Raw genomic sequence first — 24,970 nt, forward strand, 5'->3', positions numbered from 1 at the left:
TCTCACACTTCTCGCCTTCGGGAGCGACATAACTATTATTTTATTAATAAAGTTATAAATAAATAAAAATAAAATATAAATATCAAAATAAACTAAATTCAGTTAAATATTTATGAAATACATGGCTTACAAAAATATTTAAATATCTACCTACTATTATAAAAAAATATGACAATAATGACAATATTACATAGTGAAACTCGTTGTTCTTGTTCTGAGAGTGAAACAGAGTTTATCTACCAGAGCGAACTAGAGTGAGGGAACTCCATCGATATCGAAAGTACCTAATAATTATTATCAAGAATTAGTACCTACTTATTTCTTAAGGGGGAACTCTTGGTTTGATCGACGGTAATATGTCAAATATTAGGTTATGGAACAGAGGGGCGACAATTAGGGAACTTCTGAATCAAACCGAGAATTCCCTCTCTAGTTTTGCTACTCTGCACTGCCTTTGTTATCTACTCGGTGCTTAGACCTGACCTAAATCTATACTAAAGAATGCCTTAAGTAACGATTAAGCGACTCTGAGTGCGGCTGTTAGTGCCCTACCCTGTCAAGCCCTGTCCAATAGAGCAAGATCCTAGGACTGCCAGACTTACCTACTTATTTTCTGAGAAACAGAAGTGTGTGAGATAAAGTATAAATCCCGCAAATTGCTAATGCTAGCAGTCTGAAATTAGTATGACACGGAATAACCTATAAGTCCTGCAAATTGCTATTGCGCTGGAACCATGTCTCATTAACATCATCATCATCATCGCGTGCCTTCTTCAAAACGAAGTTTTAAGCCGCCTCTTTCAACTTTGGATAACTAAGCCCTGTCCACCCCCTTATATCGTCCAACCATTTGCGTCTTTGGCGACCTGGAGCCCTTTTGCCCTCAATCCTTCCTTCCAAAACTAATCTCGGAAATGAGAATTGGGCTCCTCTTTGTAAATGCCCAAAGAAAGCGATCTTCCTTCGCATGATAGTGGACATGAGTTCTTTGTGTTTGTGGACCATTTCCAGTAGGTACCTTCGTGTTCGGTGTAAAGCTGTTCCACGTTATCTTTAGCATTTTCCTGTAGATCCACATTCCACATCTCAAAAGCTTGCAGGCGGTTATTTGCTTCCTTTTTGAGAACCCAAGTTTCACAACCATACAAGAGGGTGGACCAGACATAGCACTTGACAAGGCGGCATCTCAGCTCGAGCTGTAATTTGGTGCTGCAGAGGGTCTTGGACATCTTGTGAAACATAATTTTAGCTTGGCTAATACGGCATTTTATTTCTTGTAGGTGGTCAAGATCCGAAGTGAAATACCTACCTACTTCATTTTCGGGACCACATATTCTATGCACTGATCTTTCACATCATATTGAAAGGGCTTCACCTGTGCATTTTAAAACAGATTTTTATTTATTTTATGCATCATAGTTTTTGAATTATCGTGCAAAATGTCGAAAAAATACCACTGTAGTACGGAACCCTCGTTGCGCGAGCCAGACTCGCACTTAACCGGTTTTTTTGCCGCTCTTTTCCATCAGTCTCATCTTTCGTTGGCCAGACCACAGACTCTAAAGTTACCCACATCAAACTTTGTAATGTTGATAAAACTTACTGGCAACATAAAAAACTAGTGTCATATTTGACAATTGACATATGTCATTATCATTGCCCGTCAAGCCTTTGTCACTCTCACTCTCACAGCTCACTTGTCATTAGTGTCATTAGTGATGTCATTCGTGCTCAAATATGGTTGTTTTGCTTTTCGCCTCTTTTGAGACGTAATTCATCAATTTTTTTAGTGGGATGCAACCAATTTGATATAAAAACATTCAGAATATCAACACAGATGAAGTGTTAGTAAAAAGTGGCTAAAACACGTTATTATTCAGTTACAGGAAGGTGAATTGTGACGATAAATATTACGTATCATGTAACAGTGCGAACTTGTGGTTATTTTGTGGCTGTAGCGTCTATTTTTGACCTGACGGTCTGCCTCAAGGTACGTTATTCTATATAACACTTTTGTTTCTTATATGTAGCAGTGTAATTGTATGTTTGTTAGTATTATTGAGGCGTCTTTGATTCGAGGCAAGTCATAATGTCAAGGTCCTTTGTACTCGTAATTTTGACATCATCACTCATCTCAATCAGCAGACGAGGCTACAGTATGTGATGTGTTGAAAAATGAAAGCATGGGAAAATTGTCTTTTAGAGAGCAAACAGTTACTTAGTTCTTCCAATAATAGGAATTGTAGAACAAACATTTTACATTGACTTGCCTAGTTGAAAAGTTGATATGAACAATTAGATACCTATAGCATAATGTGTGTAACAGATGAGTGAAATGTATCAGAAAGTGATCGCTCATAGTCTTTTGTGTTATTGTGTGTAGGTTCACGCAGGTTCTATCTGATATTTCTGCAATACTAGATATTTATTGTTGGGTATTTGCTGTTGTACCATTCCATAATAGATAGTGAAAGTTGCATATTTGTTTGATCAGGATTCTGATCCATCTATTTCTAAAAAATAATGTATCTTTGTTTATCCTTTATGCATTACTACATCGATGTAACTTTGTATAGATGTTTTTGCAACTTGTGGGAAAGTTTCAAATACTTAGTACTTACCATAAAGTTTAGTACTCTTATTATAAATGCGAAAGTGTGTTTGTTTATTGGTTTGTTTTTCAATCACGTCGCAACGGTGCAACGGATTGACGTGATTTGGGTATAGATAAAGTCCTGGAGAGTGATATAGGCTACTTTTTATCCCGGAAAATCAAAGAGTTCCCACAGGATTTTTAAAAAACCTAATTCCACATGGACGAAGTCACGGGCATCAGCTAGTGTACAATATAGTGGTGTGTAAGTCGTTCATACAAAGATGCACTGCAACTCATGCCGAGCATGCTAGAACATCAGAGCAGAGGGAGCTAGAAGATAATCTAGCTATAGTACATATTCGGAATGGTTGAACTGATTTTGAAGGGACTTTCTCAGACAAGCAGAGGGATATACAAAGTATGACCTGCCCAACACACTATTTTTAAAAACATCATTCTATGTAGACAAAATTGTGAGTAAAAGGTTTGTTGGTTTATTGGTTTGTTGGTTTGTCCTTCAATCACGTCACAACGGAGCAACGGATCGACGTTGATTTTTTGCATGGGTATAGTTTAAGACCTGGGAGTGACATAGGCTACGTTTTATCCCAGAAAATCAAAGAGTTCCCACAGGATTTTTAAGTACATAAATCCAAGCGGACGAAGTCGTGGGCACCAGCTAGATTAAACTATAATTGTAATATTTATCTGGCACACATTTAAATGTCATTGATTACACTTTCAGTTGACTAATGAGATACTTGTTTGCCTTTAATGACTAGTTGGGGTTAAATGTTAAATTACTAGCATTAATTAAGTAATGAGTCTGCTATATTTAGCACTTCATGATAAATTAATTTATTAGGTAACTGTAAGACCCGCAAATTGCTATTGCGCTGAAACCGTGTCGCATTAACATCGAAATGACGTCATTTGACGTATGTTTTAGTAAAAATATACCATCAGCTCGAAACTTCAGTCTAGTGCTGATGTCACTAAAATGGTGGCCACTCGCATTAGTAATTTGCGGGACTTATACCAGGAAAAGTTCTCTTAAAATATTTAAAATAAACTAGTTGATCCATTCAGCTTCGCTCATGTGAAGTTTGATATATGTACCTATAACTATACTAATATTATAAAGTGGTAAAGTTTGTTTGTACGAAGTAATCTCTGGAACTACATAACTGATTTTGAAAATTCTTTCACCAGTAGAAAGCTACATTAGTCCTGAGTTACATCCATACTAATATTATAAATGCGAAAGTGTGTCTGTCTGTCTATCTGTCTGTCTGTCTGTCTGTCTATCTGTCTGTCTGTCTATCTGTCTGCCTGTTTGTCTGCTAGCCTTTCACGGCTCAACCGTTCAACCGATTTTGATGAAATTTAGTACAGAGATAGCTTTCATCTCGGGGAAGGACATAGGCTACTTTTTATCCCGAAAAATTAAAGAGTTCCCACATGATTTTTAAAAACCTATATCCACGCGGACGAAGTCGCAGGCATCATCTAGTAGGCTATATTTTTTTATTTTCAAAAAATTGGAGAACCCTATGAAATTGTAATAAGGGTATAAAATAGAGGTTCGAAATTTGTGCAGTCCACGCGGACGAAGTCGCGGCCATAAGCTAGTGATATAAATAAATAAAAATCTTTTTTATTCGTATAAACTTTTACATGCACTTACGAATAGTCGGATGCATCTACCACTGGTTCGGAATGCCTTTCCTACCGAGAAGAACCAGCAAGAAACTCGGCGGTTGCTCTTTTCAAATATTTGATATAGGTACAAGATTATGCCATGTATAAAATAGTATTGGCAGTCTTGTGCGTTGCTGGAACGAGCTGCAGGTCAAATCCACGCTCTTTTATCATTTAGATAATCTTCAATTGTGTAATATGCTTTTTTCAGGAGCATATTTTTAATAGATTTTTTAAACTTGTGCAAAGGTAAGTCCAAAATAGTTTGCGGGATTTTATTATAAAAGGTAATACCCATACCCACAAATGACTTTTGGACTTTCCTGAGGCGGAAGGTAGGAGCTGCAAGCTTGTCTTTGTTTCTAGTTAGCCTATTGTGTAGATCACCAATTTTCTTGTAACTAAGAATATTTTGTCTTACAAAAATTATGTTATTATAAATATATTGAGAGGCTACAGTAAGGATATCTATTTCCTTAAATTTCTCTCGAAGGGAATCGCGTGGTCTTAAGTTATAAATTGCGCGTATTGCCCTTTTTTGTAATACAAAAATTCTCCCAATATCTGCCGCTTTACCCCATATTAAGATTCCATAAGACATAATACTATGGAAGTAAGCAAAATATACTATCTTTGCGGTTTCCACGTCAGTTAACTGCCGAATCTTTCTAACAGCGTAAGCGGCAGAGCTCAATTTGCTAGCAAGAGTTGATATATGGGTGCCCCATTGAAGCTTCGCATCTAAGGTGATAAGTTTCAAGACGATTGCAGGGTATAATGAAATAAGCAAGCAAGATGAGTTGGCTGCGGAGCACGTCGCTGACGCTAGCGAGGCAGCTGTCGCGCACCCTCGACCCTCGCCACGACTACGAGCCTCAGGCGTGCTACAGCTCCTTCTGCAAGCATTGGCAACAGGCGCACGACATCATACTCAAGTCACAGGTATGAAAAACTAAATATAAATTAGGATTAAAATATGCAACGTAATACCTATATGATTATTTTCATATGCAAATATGCATAAACATATATGATCCATATATGTCTTGCGTCTGCATTTTGCAAAAGATATTTTAATTTTTTTATTTAGTTTCAAGTTGCCAGGTCTAAATCTAATGCTAGCTTTTTCTGCAGGGAGCTTTATGAAAGGAAAGGCATTCAGAGAATCTGTACAACACAATTACTGCAAATTCTGCCGAAAGAATCAAACTGAAATGGCAGGTCTAAATGGTTTGCTGTCGCTTTCATAATGTTCCCTGTGAAAAAGGGTAGATCTGCCCAATTTAGTTAAGTTTAGAGATTATGCGTACAACAGAAATAGTCATATTGTATAGGTAACTGACTAAAATCAGCCCGTAACATTCTTGTAGCCCCAACACCTCCACGACGATGTACTAGGGGTAGTGAACCATTTGGAGCAGCTCACGACCCTGCTAGTGCTGGAGGCTCGCGCCAAAGAGATCAGCTGCAACTCCAGCGCCGCCGCCTGCCTCGAGTATCTGTTGAGTGAGAACCTCCTCGACAAGCTGTATGAATGGGCTATATGTACTGGCAAGTGAGTGTACTTTACCTTTTTACCCATTATAAACACTGCGCAAATATATACAGTGCGACAAGGCTCTCTTGGCACTTGAATGACATAGACAGGAGGGCGCTGTTGGAGAACAAAGGCTTAGAATATTCAAACAAGAACAAAGGGGACATTCGACGGCAACGTTAGTTCCGATTTTCGCCGCGCGCCAAGATAGCCTTGTCGCACTGTACAATGAGACGACGACATTAAATACACAAGTTAAACTCGTTTTTGTACAATGCGCAGTATACGCCTCTTGTTCAGATTGGACTACTTGCTTTGCGCGTACTATAATTACTGTCCTTCCTTAATGTATCATGATCATGATCAACCCATTGCTGGCCCACTATTGAGCCGGGTCTTCTCTCAAAGTAAGAAAGGTTTTAGGTAGGTCTGCCATGCTGGCCCAATGCGGATTGCAGACTTTACACATCTTTGAGAACATGGAGAACTCTGAAGAATGCAGGTTTCCTCGCGATGTTTTCCTTCACTGTTAAAGCAAGTGATATTTAATTGTTTGTAAAACGCACATAACTCCGAAAAGTTAGTGGTTCGTGCCCCGGATCGAACCCCCGACCTCCCCAAAAAAAAAGGCGGACGTCTTAACCACTAGGCTATCACCGCCTTAATGTGTTTAAACCGCTAATTAAACTGCATAATTCGTCATATTAATGTTATGTGAAGGAGGACGAAATTCTACAATGCAACAAAAGAATGCTTCTATGTATTTCCTTTTCGGTTATCAACTTTTGTTTCTAGTAGCCACATCGCTAATTTCCTGTGTAATTCACAGTTTTGTATATTATAAATTATAATGTTACTTGATAAGATGCAACACATTTTATATTTTCTTGATAAGACTACAAGTAATCGTTCATAAATAATGCGAGATAATTTAAAACGATTATGAAAGTTATGATATTTAAAAGATAAAAAGACGAAATTTAATTTAAACATATTAAAAATATTATTTAAGTATATTTAGTTATTTGAAATGTGGTCTACCATTTTAGATCATGATTCATGGGCCACGGCACAATAATCTTGTTTTTAAACATATAAATAATACCTAATAATCAAATCTAAAAGCTTAGTGTAAATTTTAATCAACTTCTGTTTTATAGACAACTCCTGATATTCTCCAATAGAATATAATAGAATTTAAAAAAAAATATGTTTTTATTTCGACCAACAAAAGGATCATATTGGTGTTAGTAATTACACGAAATAGAATATAGTTTTATTCAAGTAAACTTTTACTAGTGCTTTGAATCGTCAACTAGTTTAATTTACCACTGGTTCGGAATGCCGTTCCTACTGAGAAGAACCAGCAAGAAACTCTGCAATTATCATTTAATATGTACGGATTTCTTATTAATAACTACTTGTTTGATAGAAACGTAAGTATAATTAGATACAGAAGGAAAGTACATATCGATTAAGATGTTCTCAAGTAAAATAAGATAAGAAACCATGTTATCACTTATAAAATACGCGCCAGACGCGCGTTGAGTAAATTAATAATAATTAGTTCAATGTCCTAGAAATAAGTAGGTCATCGATATTTCAGTGTGAATATTAAAATTTTAATTTAATGCCTAATATTATACTTATTATCATGCTACATATATTTTATTTATTTCAATTTTTATAGTGCATTGCTCAAGCTTAGCGAAATAAACAGGAGAAGCGGAAATAGAACAGAAAGTAAATCGTTATTTTAAAAGTCGCTATTTTATATAAATTTAATGAGAATTAAATATATATAACACTCTATAGGCTCTAGGCTCTAAAAGAATAGGAAAAAAGAATACAGCCTTAGATTCTTATATAGGAAAAGGATAACATATAAAGGGGTCAAGATCGATCAGAAATATCTAGATCTGGCCACGATGCGGCAACTAGCTACTCGGGCACACTTTCCTTGCATCTTGTTGCATTTGTCCTGCGGACGTGATGTGGCCATACACAAAGTTCATCATCATCATTAACCGATAGACGTCCAGTGCTAAACATAGGTCTCATGTAAGGACTTCCACAGCCTGAATCTAGCGCTTCCTGCGACTCGTTTGATGTCGTCCGTCCACCTAGTGGGGGGGTCTTCCAACGTTGCACCTTCCGGTGCGAGGTTGCCATTACAGCACCTTGGGACCCCAACGTCTATCGTGTTTCCGAACTACGTGCCCCACCCATTGTCACTTCAGCTTCGCAACCCGTTGAGCTATGTCGGTTAATATAGTTCTACGGATCTCCTCATTTCTGGTTTGATCACGTAGAGAAACTCCAAGCATAGCTCTCTCCATCGCCCGCTAAGTGACTCTGAGCTCTGGCCCATAGTTAGCGACCATGTCTCGGATCGATATGTCATCACTGGCAATTCAAGCACTGAGGAGTTTGGGACAAGAATACATCTCAAAGCTTCCTGAACGCTGCCCAGCCGAGTTGGATTCGGCGGCTGACCTCTTTCTCGAAATTGGACCTACCAACTGATACACATAAGATAAACTAATTAGCAAACCCAGGCTGAGTTCCGGACACATACTAGATCAATGCGGAATAAACATTTTTTATTGACCGCATGAATAAACTAGAGTAGGCACATAAAATGTTGTTTTGCGTGAGCAGAGTCGCTAATAAATGCTAATTAATTCCGCAGTTATCAGTTTTATATTCCACGCGAGCCGTTTAAGTTTGTTAGTTGTGTTGTCAACTAACATGATCATGATTAACCCATCGCCGGCTCACTACAGAGCACGGGTCTCCTCTCAGAATGAGAAGGGTTTTGGCCACGCTGGCCAAGTGGAGATTGGCAGACTTCACAGACCTTTGAGAACATTATGGAGAACTCTCATGCATGCAGGTTTCCTTCACCATTAAAGCAAGTGATGTTTGATTGCTTAAAACACACATAACTCCGAAAAGTTAGAGATGCTTGCCCGGGATCGAACCCTTAACCTCCCGAATAGAAGGCCGACACGGACGTCGTAACTACTAGGCTATCAGCACTTACAGTACGCGGCAGAAAGTAATGTACATCGGCCTCAAAACAAGGACTATTAGAACTAGCCCTATTGTGACACTTACTGTTAGAGCGAGATAGCTAAATGCATTTATGCTCTTATTAGAACGTGACAAAATGATTATGTTTAGTCCTTATCACCGTGGCCACTTTTTTTTGTTTGTCAAAATGTATTTGTACGTGAGATTTTGGCAAACAACGGTGAAGTGAGGTTATGTTGACTCAAGTATTGTAAATAAATAATTGATTCGTTTTGTTTTTGATGTTATTGTGCAATGGTGGGTTGCAGTATACTAGGCTACAATAGCCGAAGCGAACGTAAAATAGACGGAATAACATTTCACAAGTAAGTACCTCTGCTTGAGCGAGAGGGACTGAGGGGGCCACGCTAGTTGCATCTGGACATATCTGTGACATCGGCCTTTAGAATGACATTTCGGCTTTGTAGAGCGTTGTCTCTGTCTCTCATACCTATATGACGTTTTATCGGTCTCAACGACAGAGACAGTGCTCTACGAATTTGCCATCTCCTTCTAAAGGTCGATGTACATAACTTTCGGCCGCGTATTGTACGCAATTACGCGGTTATGAGTTTTATATTCCACGCGAGCCGTTTAAACTTGTTAGTTGACAACATAGTGTTATTTTCATTGGAGATACGCAATAAGGAAAAGATTAATATTATAATGGTCGTTGTATAGTGACCATTGAAGGAAATGCGGTTTAGATATCGCGTTTTGTTTATTAGGCTTTAGCAGTTCGCTGATTATATTACAAAGTGTTTGCTAAGTAATTTTTACGCATTATTTTTGGGTAACGACTTATGTCTCTAAGGAATTAAGGATGTATTGTACTGTTGATAGCTGTTGTAAAAATAAAATAATAATAAAATGTTTATACTAACATAGTTTTTAAGCATTATACTAACAAAATATACTAACATAGTTTTTTAAGCATTATATCTGTACTAACAAAATATGGGTCTCTGTTGCCTTATTAAATAAAGAATTATTTATTATTTATTATTTATGTACTGTTTATACAGTTTTTAAAATATTATTTCTAAATTTACCCAACTGTAAAGTTGGGGATTTCTAACCTTGCATCTCTCTGGGTATTGTGAGCACCTCTAGGTCACAGTTTACGTATCCTTAGAGCCGAAATTTCACATAAGTATACCTATTACATACATAATCTATCAAGCCAGTGTAAATGACGATTAATGCCATCTAGCTCAAATGACATAATATTATTATGTAGTAGCTTATTCCCGCGACTTCGTCCGCGTGGACTACACAAATTTGAAAACCCTATTACCCCTTTAGGGATCGAATTTACAAAAATGCTTTCTTAGCGGATGTCTACGTCATAATAGCTATCTGCATGCTAAATTTCAGCCCAGCAGTTTGAGCTGTGTGTTGATAGATCAGGCAGTCAGTCTTTTCCTTTTATATATGACTAGCTTATGCTCGCAACTTCGTCCGCGTGGACTACACAAACTTCAAACCCCTATTTCACCCCGTTATGGGTTGAATTTTCAAAAATCCTTTCTTAGCGGATGCCTACGTCATAATAGCTGTCTGCATGCCAAATTTCAGCCCGATCCGTCCAGTAGTTTGAGCTGGGCGTTGATAGATCAGTCAGTCAGTCAGTCAGTCAGTCAGTCAGTCACCTTTTCCTTTTATATATATAGACTAGCTTATACTCGCGACTTCGTCCGCGTGGACTACAAAATTTCAAAACCCTATTTCTTAGCGGATGCCTACGTCATAATAGCTATCTGCATGCCAAATTTCAGTCCGATCCGTCCAGTAGTTTGAGCTGTGCGTTGATAGATCAGTCAGTCAGTCAGTCAGACATTCAGTCAGTCAGTCAGTCAGTCACCTTTTCCTTTTATATATTGTAGCTGAAGGGTTGATGTAATGAAGAACCAGCTACATATAGTGATGTTTATTTTACACTTTACAATTGATATGTTATGTACAATACAGACGGGCTCGCGAGCTTTATATAATACAATGGTAGAAGATGTTGACGTGACGAGCGGATGATAGGGAATGTGGAATCTTGTTACGTGCGTGACCAGGAGGATTCTCTACTGCGTTCCAAATTTGAATATTGTTGTGTGGCAGCTGCGAAGTTTTCCTAATAGCTGCCAGCCGAGTAACGGTAGAGGTTGCACCTCTACAATATATAGATTTTTACAGTGAAATTCCTTCAAGAGAATTATGTCCAGCAGTGGACGTCTATCGGTTGATGATGGTGATAATGATGACATAATAATGTACTAAGCAATATGCCATTTCTCGTTTAAAGAGCTTCATCTCCACTCCTACTACTAATTTGCACCCACCGGCTTCTCCCACCAGTGGGTGGAAGGGGAATTCGTATTTCCCCGTCCACCCACTGCGATAGAGTAGGAATTACATATCGATACATCTTATCGATAAATAAATACGAAATAGTTAAATTTACATAGCTTACTTTACTAGAATGCAACGTGCTATTCATGCTGACATGTAGGGCGATTGTCTAAAACCTGCATCAATCATTACCATCTCAATTGTTCTGATTGGCTGAATTTGTGCGATTCTTGTTGCAACAATACATTGTGGCCAATAGTGAGCGAGCATTAACCAATCAGAGATGATTGCGATCGTGACATTGTAGCTGTCAAACAACCGCGGTAGAGCCACTGTACAATAATGTAATAGGTATAACCAATTGTATCCTAAGTGGATAGGTATACTATAAAGCACTTTAGAATGTCTTAATGATAATAATTTAGTTTAATTACGTTAGCTCTTTCTAAATAGTAGGTAGTACAAGGTGAGTTTAGAATTTTGATACAAACTAGGAACCGTAATAATCACCTACTCCTACGCTCCGCTCGGGAAAGTGAGAAAGTCATTTGTGGAAATGAGTGCAATATCTTCTTCTATATATATAAAAGGAAAAGGTGACTGACTGACTGACGGACTGACTGACTGACTGACTGACTGATCTATCAACGCACAGCTCAAACTACTGGACGGATCGGGCTGAAATTTGGCATGCAGATAGCTATTATGACGTAGGCATCCGCTAAGAAAGGATTTTTGAAAATTCAACTCCTAAGGGGGTGAAATAGGGGTTTGAAATTTTGTAGTCCACGCGGACGAAGTCGCGAGCATAAGCTAGTTTTATAATAAAATTCCACAAACAATTTTAGACATGCCTTTTCACAAATTTAAAAATCTATTAAAAGTGTGCTCCTAAAAAAAGCATAATACACAGTCGAAGACTATGTAAACGATAAACAAGCTTGGATTTGACTCGCTCCAACAATGCACGGGGCTGTGTTGCTTGTACAGTATGGTATAATAATATTGTAATTTGAGAACTTAAAAAGAGCAACCGCCGAGTTTCTTGCGGGTTCTTGTCGGTAGGAACGGCATTCCGAACCAGTGGTAAATTAAATTACCTGACGATTCAAAAGCGCTTGTGAAAGTTAACTTGAATAAAAATATATTCTATTCTATTCTAGTATATACTGATATGTTTAGGAAACCCAATTTCATACCAAATACTACTAATACTGATTATCTCGACGTACTAAAATCCAAATAACCTTTATCATGACTTATATTATGATTATTTTGATTAAAAAGGATAGGTGTTTGTATAAATGATAAAATTAATAAATACTGATATAGCCGATCAGTCCGAGTGTTTGATATGATATGTATGTACATTGTACATACTAATATACTATAGCTTATGTCCATCGGGAATGATGTAGCTTTCAAATGGTGAAAGAAGTCGTTTCGGAGATTACCTGCTACATCCAAACATTCTTTACCTCTTTATAATATTAGTGTAGATTTATATCTTCCATTCTTACACTTCATCATCATCATGATCAACCCATCACCAGCTCACTACAGAGCACGGGTCTCCTCTCAGAGTGAGAAGGGTTTTGGTCATAGTCTACCACGCTGGCTATGTGCGGATTGGTAGACTTCACACACCTTTGAGAACATCATGGAGAACTCTCAGGCATGCAGGTTTCCTCACGATGTTTTCCTTCACCGTTAAAGCAAGTTATATTTAATTAATTAAAACGCACATAACTCCGAAAAGTTAGAGGTGCGTGCCCAGGATTGAACCCGCGACCTCCGATTAGAAGGCGGACGTCCTAACTACTACTAGACACTAGGTTATCACAGCTTGCTATATAGCATTCTTACACTATATACATTTAATTTTCTATCGATTGCGTGTATTTTATCAATCAAATCCTGCTGTGGTTAATTAAAAATGCTCGGCCTTTTTAGATATAATACTAGACGAAGCCCGCGACTTTGCCCGCGCTTTCTTAAAAATTTCGTCGGAACTCTTTGATTTTCCCGGATAAAAAGTAGCGCATGTAAATCTCCATGAGGGAATCAAACTACCTCTGAACCAAATTTCATAAAAATCGGTTAAACGGATAAGCCTTTAAGAATCCCTAGGTAACTCTGATTTTCCGGGATGAAAAGTAGCTTATTAGCTAACTCTAGTCTGTACCAAATTTCATCAAATCGGCAAATGGATGGACCATGAAAAGCTAGCAGACAGACTTACGAATTTATAATATTACTACTATGGATATTTTATGTCTTGTTTCGATTATTTTCGGTCGAACTAGATTGGATAGTTTTTCATGGTCAGTCAAATTTTCTACGCAAGACAATTAAAATACTTCATCCTTCGCTCATTAGCCATAGCCAACAATATTCCCGAAGCGAAATTATCAGCCATATTACCAGGGCTCACCGGCCCGAACACTGCTCTTCCCCTCAGACGCATCCAAAAGGGACCAGCAGCACCCAGGCACACTAGGAGGTTACCTGGCTGGCACCCCAACCCTAGTTAACTGCCTAAACATCTTACTGTCAGTATCATTAGTTGTTGTACTTTATCATATCGCTTTTTTAAACTATATATTAATGTTAATTGTTTCAGATACGAAAATGCAGTCCGACTCGAGCAACTCAAACTATTTGGAAATCTCATCAGCTATTATAGTTCTCAGGTAAACCTACCAAAATATTTACGCAATTTTAATCCATTGCGAACATCCAAAATGTACGTAAAACACAGATGGCGCTAGTGTATGATTACTTCGCACTATGATCTTTTGAGAGTTTTTTTTGTGACATATTTATATTATATGTACCTTCCAGGTAATAGCAGCAGAACCATTTCTACGGCCCTTGTTAAAACTGCTCAGTGGATTCAGGAATCAGTTGCCGCCTCCGAACCTTGAAAGTGAGCTATCTAATATATTGTAAATTATTAAGTACACACAGAACTCCTCTCACAATGAGAAGGGTTTATTTAGGCCATAGTCCGCCACGCTGTCTTAGTGCGGGTTGGCAGACTTCACACACCTTTGAGAACATTATGGAGAACTCTCGGGCATGCAGGTTACCTCACGATGTTTTCCTTCACCGTTAAATCAAGTGGTATTTTATCGCTTAAAACGCACGTTAGTGGTATGTACCAGAGATCGAACCCCCGACCTATATTTTGTACCGGCTACATTTTGTAAAATAGATAATAGTCGTGAATTAAAAAATATACAATCATTTTGGTTTCAGGTCAATTAGTTGCCGTTCTGAATCAATTATGCGTGGTGTTGATGCAGAATATGAAATTCATCGATCTATTCTTTCTTACGACGCATACGCAAAACGGCTCACACGCAGAGTGAGTTAATTGTCTTTGTAATATTATGTTGTGTATAATATAATAATATAATAGCATTACAATAAACGAGCCAAGTTAGCCCTTGACTTTGATCTCACCTAATGGTAAGTGATAACCCATACCTCTGATCGGTTTCTACACGGTATCGTACCGGAACGCTAAATCGCTTGGTGGCACGGCTTTTCCGGTAGGGTGGTAACTAGCCACTCCCGAAGCCTCCCACCAGACCAGAACGACGAGGCGAGTGAACTTTACTTGTGGATACTTCGTATACATGGACATCGCGTGTGTGTGCATGTCAGACCAATCAGCCGCGAGCAAGTACAGGTATGAGTGACAGAGACAACGCTCTACAAAGCCGAAACGTCATTCTAAAGACCGATGTACATTACTTTCTGCCGCGTACCTTACCTTACCGATACGACTTAAACACAAGCATGAGCCACTCGCCCTCGTGAAATGCAAGAACTATAGACGCATACGGTTGATGCAATGAAAAAAAAAACCGGCCAAGTGCGAGTCAGGCTCGCACACTGAGGGTTCCGTACTACAGTCGTATTTTTTCAACATTTTGCACGATAATTCAAAAACTATGATGCATAAAAATAAATAAAAATCTGTTTTAGAATGCACAAGTAACGCCCTTTCATGTGATACCCCACTTGATATAGTTATCTTACTTCGAATATTGAAAATACTAATTATTAGTTCATGACCACAATTTAATTTTTTTTGTGTGATCTAACCCTAAATTCACGGTTTTCAGATTTTTCCCCTAAAGCTAAGACCCACCTACCTGCAAAATTTCATGATTCTAGCTCAACGGGAAGTACCCTGTAGGTTTCTTGACAGAGCGACAGACAGACAACAAAGTGATCCTATAAGGGTTCCGTTTTTCCTTTTGAGGTATGGAACCCTAAAAATGGAAACCTTAACTGTTTTTGTTTTAAAGCTCGAGTTCTTATTAAATATTCTTTTACAGATTTATAATCGGTCGTCTCCTTCTGTCATCGGTACATCGTGAAGGTTCGGCAGGATCGGTGGCGCGAGACGCGTTCCTGCTGTGCGCCAAAATGTCCGCCAAATGCCCACCATTGGCGCACTGTCTGTTAACTGGAAACGCTTGCCCTATACTGGCTACAGGTGGGTAAAAACGATAGATTTATCACTACAGTTCTTGTAACTCACGAAGGCTACTGAACTTTACTTGTGGTAACGTCGTTTACATGGTCATTGCGTAAGTGTGCGTGCATGTCGGACCAATCAGTCGCGAGCAAGCGCTGTCAAACGCACATATTTAGTGTACCTTACGTATACCGATACGACTTAAACACAAGCATGAGTCAGTGGCCTTCGTGAAATGCAAGAACTATGCCCATATTATAATTAATGCGAAAGTGTGTTTGCTTGTTTGTTTATTGGTTTGTTGGTTTGTACTTCAATTATGTCGTAACGGATTGACATGGCTTTTTGCATAGGTATAGTTAAAGACCTGGAGATTGACATAGGCTACTTTTTAACACGGAAAATCAAAGAGTTCCCACGGGATTTTTAAAAACCTAAATCCACGCGGACTAAATCGCGGGCATCATCTATTTGGTACACAGTTAACTTGATTCTGGAGACGGCCATGGACTTATCATCATCGTCATCATCATCAACAGATAGACGTGCACTGTTGGACATAGGTCTCTTGAAGGACTTCCACACGCTACGGTCTTGCGCCGCCTGAATCCAACGGCACCCTGCGACTAGTCTGATGTCGTCCGTTCACCTAGTGGGGGGGTCTTCCAACGCTGCGTCTTCCGGTGCAAGGTCGCCATTCCAGCACCTTGGGACCCCAACGTCTATCGGTTTTACGAACATAGACTTCTAGTTGTGTTTAAATGGTTTCCTTTCCTTGTAGGACTAAGCGGTCTATACTCGTTACTACCGCGCTCGCTGGGCGATACGGTGAAACTGACACCCGATGACGTCAATCAAGTCCATAAGCTGACACTGTTCATCGATTCACTGGAATTCTGCAATGCTGTAGCGCAGGTATATTTATTTATTATGCATTTTATTGAGTCTCACTTTTAGGAAAGAAGAAAATCAACGCTAAGTTATGGAGTTGCGGCTCACTAACAAAGGTCGGTTTCGGAAAACGAAATACGGATCTAGTGCGACCCCTCATACAAATAGACTATTTCGGATCGAGAATTCTCAGATTCGGATCGGATACAGTGCATAAAGAGCACTGACCTCTACTAATACAAGTGCACTGGACTTGATATTGCCGACCAGCCCCCCAATTGTGTAAGAAAAACGTATTCATCGTAATCGTCAATAAATTCTGCCCTTTGATTGGCTGGGAGAAAATGTAAACAATGTAAAATGAATCAACCAATCAAAGGGTAGAATTTTTTGACGATTACGATAGCGATAAGTACGTTTTTCTTACACAATCAGGGGGCTGTTTTTGAAGCAACTTGATTATCGCCATTTTGGCGTTGATAGCAGCAACGCGCGTCATGTGAGCGTACTCGGAACTGTAGTGTCAACACGAAGACAATTTATTTGACACAGTATCAATTTTAATTGGTGGGACGCTTTGGATCGGCACAAAAATAACCATTTGTATGGCACACCTTATCTAGGTACTAGTATACGTGTCACAGTGGCGTGCAGAGCATAGAGGCATAAAAGCACTGCTTACACTAGTTGTAATAGTTTAATTACGACTTGCTACTCAGTAAGTTCCTGCCTTTTGAATGGCTACCCTGACTTTAAATTCTAAGTAGTAAAGAGTCATTGTTTAATTCAACAGGTCGCTCACCCATTGATCAGAAAGCATCTTCTAGATTTACTGTACCAAGGGTTCTTGGTGCCAGTCATGGGACCGGCACTGTTGCAGGTAAACATTGCGCTATGGCGGGTTGATGGTTTGTCATGGGATTACACCGTGTTCTATATAACTATATAGGCTTAGCATAACGACCACGAGCTCTATGTCGCGGATAGTGTCACAAATTCTGTCGACTTTGAATTTAATCATCAGTTATCTTAATAAGAACAGTGCCGAAACACGATTACTTGTACAAGTAATCGTGTTTCGGCAGTCAATTAAAAAATTTGACGTAATGTCAAAAAATTGGCAGGCAGTGAGGACTGCCGACCTCAGAACAAGGACGATTAGAAGTAGCTCTATTGTGGCACTTACTGTTAGAGTGAGATAGCTAAATGCAATTAAGCTCTTATTAGAACGTGACAAAATGATTATGTTTTGTCCTTATCACCGTGGCCCCTTTTTTTTTGTTTGCCAAAATGTATTTGTACGTGAGACTTTGGCAAATAACACGAAGTGAGGTTATGTTGACTCAAGTATTTTAAAGAAATAATTAATTTGTTTTGTTGTTTTTTGTTTTTGATGTTATTGTGCAATGGTGGGTTGCAGTATACTAGGCTACAATAGCCGAAGCGAACGTAAAATAGACGGAATAACATTTCACAAGTACGTACCTCTGCTTGAGCGAGAGGGACTGAGGGGGCCACGCTAGTTGCATATCTGGACATATCTGTGCTGCCGACAGAAGTGAAACTTCAAAAAAATAATCGCTCAACGCGCCTAAAGTTTTCACTTCAATAATCTTACGCATAAACGCACTACTTTTTATCGGGTCTGGGATCTGGGAAAACTGTAGCCCCAAGAAACCCCCTACCATTAAATTGTGATAATTGAAAGGGGTCATAACCCTAATAAATAAATATACAGAAAGGGAGAGACTCGACTTCCGAGTCCCAAATCTGATATTTCTTGGCCGTTATGCTAAGCCTGATGCATGCTAATAAATAAGAATTACTTACTAATATTATTTTATTAAACTTTAATAGTATATTTAAAATGGTCACCTCTTTATCTATGTATAAAATATACAATTTAAATTAAAACAGTTTAAATTTGAGTTGTATAATTTTTTGTAATAATATTAATACTAACATAATATGTAATTTTAAACTCAATTTTTATTAATACCTGAATATCTATGTACTATTATTATTTTAAAAGTATTTTTTATTATATAAATATCTATTTATTATACAAACGTGTGATTACTGTGTTTGTGTCACCTCTTATGGACGTAATAATAAAAAAAATTACTGCACACTAGATTTTCAGTGTGGGATCGATTGTTATCAGTAACTAATTCACGATTATAAATTAACAGATATACCTACTACGATTTCCCCTAAAAAAGAAAATCATACCGCGAAGCTTTTTTTTTACGGCTGAATTATATTTATAACTAACTTATGCTCGTGACTTTGTCCGCGTGGACTACACAAATTTCAAACCCCTATTTCACCCCCTTAGGGGTTGAATTTACAAAAATCCTTTCCTAGCGGATGCCTACGTCATCTAGTTTGAGCTGTGCGGTGATAGATCAGTCAGTCAGTCACCTTTTCATTTATACCTTTTTATTTACACCTTTTTAATTTATATATTTAGACAATAGATATGATGCGTGTTGAGTAAAAATGCTAATGTTACTAATTATTTTTATTTATTGTTATGTAGAATTAATGGTATGCGCAGTCCATTTTACTATTACGTTCATACGAAGTGAGACGGTTATATGAGACAGTACGAGTCATGAAAGTTGAAAACTTGAAACGTAAATAGATTCTGAACATATTTGAGCGGTTCGGGACGAAGTAGGGTGCTCCTTAATCATCAAGGCACAATGAAATTCAGCTTTATTTGTTTTGGAATATAGTTGAAATTGGGTTGAATGAAATCAAAACATAGTTGAGATCGATTCCTCCGTATTTCGTTTTTATTCAATCCAATTTCAACCATAGTCAAAGTGAATAAAACTGAGTTCCGGTTACTATTTAAAATGTCGCTTCGACTCCACTCTGCAAATGTGCCTCGACGATTTACAGTAAGTAAGTAATGTACATCGACATTTAGAAGGAGATCATTGTCTCTGTCGTTGAGACCGACAAAACGTCATATCGGTATGAGTGACAGAGACAACGCTCTACAAAGCCGAAATGTCATATTAAAGGCCGATGTACATTACTTTCTGCTGCGTACTGTACTAAGTACTTATAACGCCCCGCGTGTTGTACTCTAAAATACCCGTCTTATACCAAATTGCAGCGACTTTTAACGCATGCCAATAAGGAACGAATCGAAACGCAGCAGCGCTAATCATTCCATCTCACTTACACACTATAGACAGGTATACTGTGTAAGTGAGATCGAATGTGTAGCGCTCTTCTTTTTGATTATTTTCTTTTCTTTATTGACACGCGTTATATACAATACGCGAGGGTTCCGCAATTTTGGAAATGTATTTAAAATTAATACTGTTTCATTTCAACTTTCGTGACACATACTGTTCTGGTTTCGTGACGCGTGTGGTTATGGCAGTACATTGCGGTATGGATATCATGCCAGGTATCACGGTTCAGTGACAGTCTATTGTGGACTTTATGCCTATCATCCTAAGTCCTATTTTCATTGGTCGCTTCATGGGAATTTGCAACGAATTGCGCTTCTTTTTCACGAACAGAGTCCTATAGTTTAACTGATCGCTTCATTTGCGTTACGCATATTCACATAAAACCTGGTGTTTCAGTAATATAAAAGAACAAGGAATTTAAAAAGTTTTCTACAAAACCCGACTGTGGTGCAACTTTTTCAGCCCGCACATTACAATTTGTCAAGGCACAACCTTGTTTTAAGTACAAAAGTACAAAATTAATAAAATTACCTGCACTAAACTATAATTAATGTTATAATGCTGACAAAACTACAATGTGGGCAAACTCCAGCTGCTACTTTCTTTTTTATTCTTCTTATCCTTTTGATTTGATTTGACTTTGATATTTCAATACAATTATAATCAAAATCATCAAAATGTGCTTCATCTGCTACACCTGAAATCCCAAGGAAATGTGTCGGCAGATACACAATTTACAGCCCATAAAATTAGCCATTTTCATCCATCGATATAAATGACAAGATATGGTCAAGCGAACATATATTTCCACGGTTTAGAAAACAAATCAGCGCCACCTCTCATTAGATACTAATAAACCACCCGTTTGAAATCCAGACGTCACTGAGGTTGCATTGGTGCATAAGCACCAATGAGTCGGTGCCATTTTGTTTGTTCAATAACCCTGTCCATACGAAGTAATAAATATAAGTCAATGGACGTGTCATATTTTATCAAAATCAATTGAGCCGTTGTCGAGCTGGCTACATACAGGTCAAACACATAACCCTCCTTTTATTGCAGTCGGGTAAAAATATAATCATAATAATTATTCATTCATTTTGCCATTTTTGGGTTAGCATGTTGCATAATTAGTACGTAACTCTAATGTCACATAAGTACAAAGCTACAACCGTACATGCTTGCTTGGTTTTTTAATAATACACCGAATTCTGAGAGTTAATCTACCCTTATTTTTAGTCACGTTTTTGTAAGCCATATGCCAAAAAGCACATAGTTTTATTAACTAACACAAGCACAAGCTGTTTTAATATTAACAAAGTTATTTAACTTTAACTCTTAAACATTTTTTGTTACACGAATTTTCACTATAAGGTTTTTTTTACGCAATTAGTACAGTAGTCGACAGCTCCCGTTGATTAATTTCGCTCCACTTAATCCCACAGTAAAACGTCTTTTTGTTAACCTTTTTGCTTTGTAAAAAAAACTAAAAGTACCCTCATTCCCTCCAATAACTGTCACTCGACCGCCATCTCTCGCTCGTGGCCACGAAACACGATGGTAGAAGAGAGCGGGCACCTTACAGAGTGGGGCCACGGAGCAGGCGACGGCCATGTCTTATCTGGAACTGCTGTTAAGATGCGTCACAACAGGAGGATTGTTAAGAGTGATCCTACATTTTCTGTTCACGTATGAATACGATGGAGTTAAAGTTATAGATGTCTTGTTGGGCAGATTGGACGGGAATTCGCAGGTGAGACTTTTTTAAATATTTCTTTCTGACTACATCTCTGTTTTTATTCTGAACAGCTTTTTTATCTTATGTATAAAAAAATCGCAACTGATAAAACAGCTGTTTAACACTCCGTTGTGGTAAAACTGTCATATTATGATGTAAAAATATAGTAAACTTACACAAAAATCTGTGACCAAATAAATTTATTTTAGAATAGTTCCGTTTCTTCTTTATTTCTTGAATAGTAATCATAAATAGTTCTTTATCTTTTCTCAACTTAAAAAATAATTTATTTTTTGTAATAGAAGTGGCAATTGATCCCAAAATACTAATAGATTACCATAGACAGTGCTAAGAATATAATGTATGTTTCAATTCTATTTAAAATATTTTAATGAACAATCCGAAAGTATGCTGTACAAGAAATTATAAAATAATTTGTCACGGCTATGTTAAAGTGCCCGTATGGGAACAAAAATCTTTTCCGGTGTAAAAATTTTTTTTCTTCTGCCGTTGATACTTTTAAATACTTTTTTCTTTAATCCGGACGTTTTTGGCAATTTTATTCATTAATTTTTCAGCTATCATTAGTAACGTTATCTCTAATGGAAACCCTCATAGACCTAAACTGCGAGGACGTGATGATAGAACTGATATACAAATACTTATTGAGTGGCAACCATTTAATGGCAACGTACAGAAGCAAACTGTCTGATCCCGAACCATACAGAGATGCGGCAGTAGCATTCTTAGGGCTCAGCCCGAACTGCTGTTCTAGACCTTTGGGGAAGACCAGGGAATGGGTGGATGAAATGGCCTTAAGTGGTAGGAGAGTGCTGGATATCAGAAGAGAAGATGATAATAGAAGATTGAATGGGGTACATAATGAATTTGCTATGAACAATCTAGTCCATGAAATTAATTTTGATTATGGGGTAAGTTTAATGGCTCTTTGAACTGAAGCTTTTTGAATTTCTTGCTGTTAAAGACATGCTTGAAAATAAGTATTATCAATGAATTTGATGCTAAGTATATATCCATAATTAAATATGCTAATAATTTTTGACTTTTAGTTGCCTAATTCAACTGTACAAGAAATTCCAACATGGCTTAAGTTTGCTTGCCAATGTGGTTTAAGTTGGCAATAGGACCCAGGTTCTATCATGTATTTTGCGAACTAGCATTGTATAATTTTTCAATCTTCTACAGAATCCAAACGATACTTTATACAACAACTACCACGCGTATCTTTGCGACTCTCGATTCGAGATTGTCTCACGAACGATCGCGTGCGCTAACTGGAGCTCCAAATACGACCACGTCCCACCGAAACGAGAAACGAATAACAATTCTACTAAAGAAATGAAAGAGACAGATACAGTCCCAAGTCCCTGCTCCAGGGAACAGGACAGTCTTGTCTCCCTCTCTACCAGTGGTTACGGTACATTAAAAAATAGTGATACTTCCGAAAAAGAACCTCACAGCTTGAACTCTTTGAATGAAGTGGCTGAGACGAGTAAAGTAGTTGACCAGCAATGTGAATCGAATGATAGTAAAGATCACGATAGTTTAACGTCGATTGGAGAGAGCAGTGGTTACGATAGTTTTAGGTATAGAATGGATGGCGATGAGGATGAAGGGTTCGCGGAGGAGTCGTTCAGGAAGAGCGTTGTGAAGTGCAGCGATGTTCGGGACTACGATGATGCGCCTGCCGTCAACTGGCGTGCCAGCGCTGGCACTCTGATCGGTAAGTCTTAGACACTAAGTTAACGAATCGGTAGACAGAGCAAGACGTTTCGGTGATAGATATTTCAACGATTGGCCATGTAGAAACCGATAAGGGTTACTGGGTGTAATAAAAACCGCCACACCCCTTCGAAGTTAGCCCGCTAACATCTTAAACTATACTAGCTTATGCTCGCGACTTCGTCCGCGTGAACTACACAAATTGCAAACCCCTATTTCACCCTGTTGGGGGGTTGAATTATCAAAAATCCTTTCTTAGCATCCGCTTAGCCTACGTCGTAATACCTATCTGCATGCCAAACTTCAGCTCCATCCGTCCAGTAGTTTGAGCTGTGCGTTGATAGATCAGTCAGTCAGTCAGTCAGTCAGTCACCTTTTCCTTTTATATATTTAGATTATCGCTTACCATCGAGATCGCAGTCAAGCGGTAACTTTTAATGGAATAAAAATACTTTGAAAAAAACTTCTGTGTACCTACACATAACATGGGATCACAATAGTCACAATCGCGACGCGTGCGTGAACTGACTCCCTTGAAAAAGGACCCCGGATGGGTTCGAAACTAGTCGGGCTAACGTCGACTAAACACGTGAGTAAAGCCGGGACAGATATTATATATAACATGGGATCTTTTTTCAGGCCCACTTCTAACCAGTCTACTTAGGAAGGCCGCAAGTTTCCTAGAGGCGGACGTGGCGTCCACGTGTCGAGTGTCTAGTTTGTTCAGCAAGCTCGCGTCGTTCCCTACACCTTTGCTGGCCTCACTGCTGCTATGCCCTTGGATCCAGTTGCAACCAAATGTGCCTTCATTATTCCAGGTAGGAAAATTGTTAGTTTTTGAAGTGAATCATTCTTCATGCGCGTGAAAATTTACAACTCTTTTTTAAAGAATATTTGCTATGTTAATTGACTAATGTTCCCCTTTCCCCTCCAACTAAGCGAAAAGCTTGTGCCAGGAGTGGGTACGACAATAGTGCAACCGGCGACCTTTCGGAATTCAGTCTGCTCCTTAACCGTTGAGCTATAAGGCTTACATTTACATTTATTTATTTCAACAAAAAAAACGATTACAATGTTGTTTTCTTCGTGCTCGTAAGCGCTTGACGGCTTGTCTGAGCACTGCACATTCCTACATCATTAGCTTAACAAAGTATGTAACAACGGCTGCATTTTCGGACCAATTTCTTTCATAATTGATATCTAAGGTTCCATGTGATCATAAAAAGAAATTGTTAGTGCAAAAGGAAAATTTAATTCGGCAGATACTTAGCAAACTGAAAGAAGAGGTCGACGAGTTGACGGATGGGTTGGCCAACAATAGCGAGCTAGTCGACAAGGCGAGGGTCTTCCTCATGCAGAGAGAACTGACGCTGGTGAAGTCGCGGGCGCAGACAAACGACGATAGTAAGTATCACAGCCTATGTACTGTAGCAGGCAGGAAAAATTGTACATCGACCTTTAGAAATATATTTCGGCTTCGTAGAGCGTTGTCTCTGTCACTCATACAGACTATGTGACGTTTTGTCGGTCTCAACAACAGAGACAACGCTCTACGAAACCGCTATCCCTTTCTAAAGGTTGATGTACAACATTTCCTGCCGGGTATTGTAATAGCATCCAGGTACAGAAGGATTAC

The 24,970-nt window shown here is 38.4% G+C and overlaps 1 protein-coding gene across 3 annotated transcripts in view; it reads left to right on the forward strand.

Annotated features, from left to right (window-relative positions):
- Positions 1–1,720: 1,720 nt before the first annotated feature.
- LOC117992527 (FHIP family protein GJ17503-like) overlaps positions 1,721–24,970 on the forward strand; it is a 30,709-nt gene continuing 7,459 nt past the window's right edge. The window contains exons 1-14 of one of the 3 annotated variants that reach the window (XM_069505803.1): positions 1,721–1,990; positions 5,059–5,239; positions 5,668–5,852; positions 13,876–13,945; positions 14,097–14,181; positions 14,514–14,622; positions 15,605–15,765; positions 16,529–16,662; positions 17,432–17,518; positions 21,418–21,606; positions 22,170–22,523; positions 22,798–23,335; positions 23,974–24,152; positions 24,597–24,738. In XM_069505803.1, the coding sequence (XP_069361904.1) occupies positions 5,093–5,239; positions 5,668–5,852; positions 13,876–13,945; positions 14,097–14,181; positions 14,514–14,622; positions 15,605–15,765; positions 16,529–16,662; positions 17,432–17,518; positions 21,418–21,606; positions 22,170–22,523; positions 22,798–23,335; positions 23,974–24,152; positions 24,597–24,738 (2,380 nt within the window). In that variant the 5' untranslated portion in view covers positions 1,721–1,990; positions 5,059–5,092. The remainder of the gene's footprint in view (positions 1,991–5,058; positions 5,240–5,667; positions 5,853–13,875; positions 13,946–14,096; positions 14,182–14,513; positions 14,623–15,604; positions 15,766–16,528; positions 16,663–17,431; positions 17,519–21,417; positions 21,607–22,169; positions 22,524–22,797; positions 23,336–23,973; positions 24,153–24,596; positions 24,739–24,970) is intronic. The other 2 variants (XM_034980239.2, XM_034980240.2) reach the window with 2 other exon arrangements.

Source organism: Maniola hyperantus, chromosome 21, assembly GCF_902806685.2.
Source record: "Maniola hyperantus chromosome 21, iAphHyp1.2, whole genome shotgun sequence".
NCBI classification, from domain to species: Eukaryota; Metazoa; Arthropoda; class Insecta; order Lepidoptera; family Nymphalidae; genus Maniola; species Maniola hyperantus.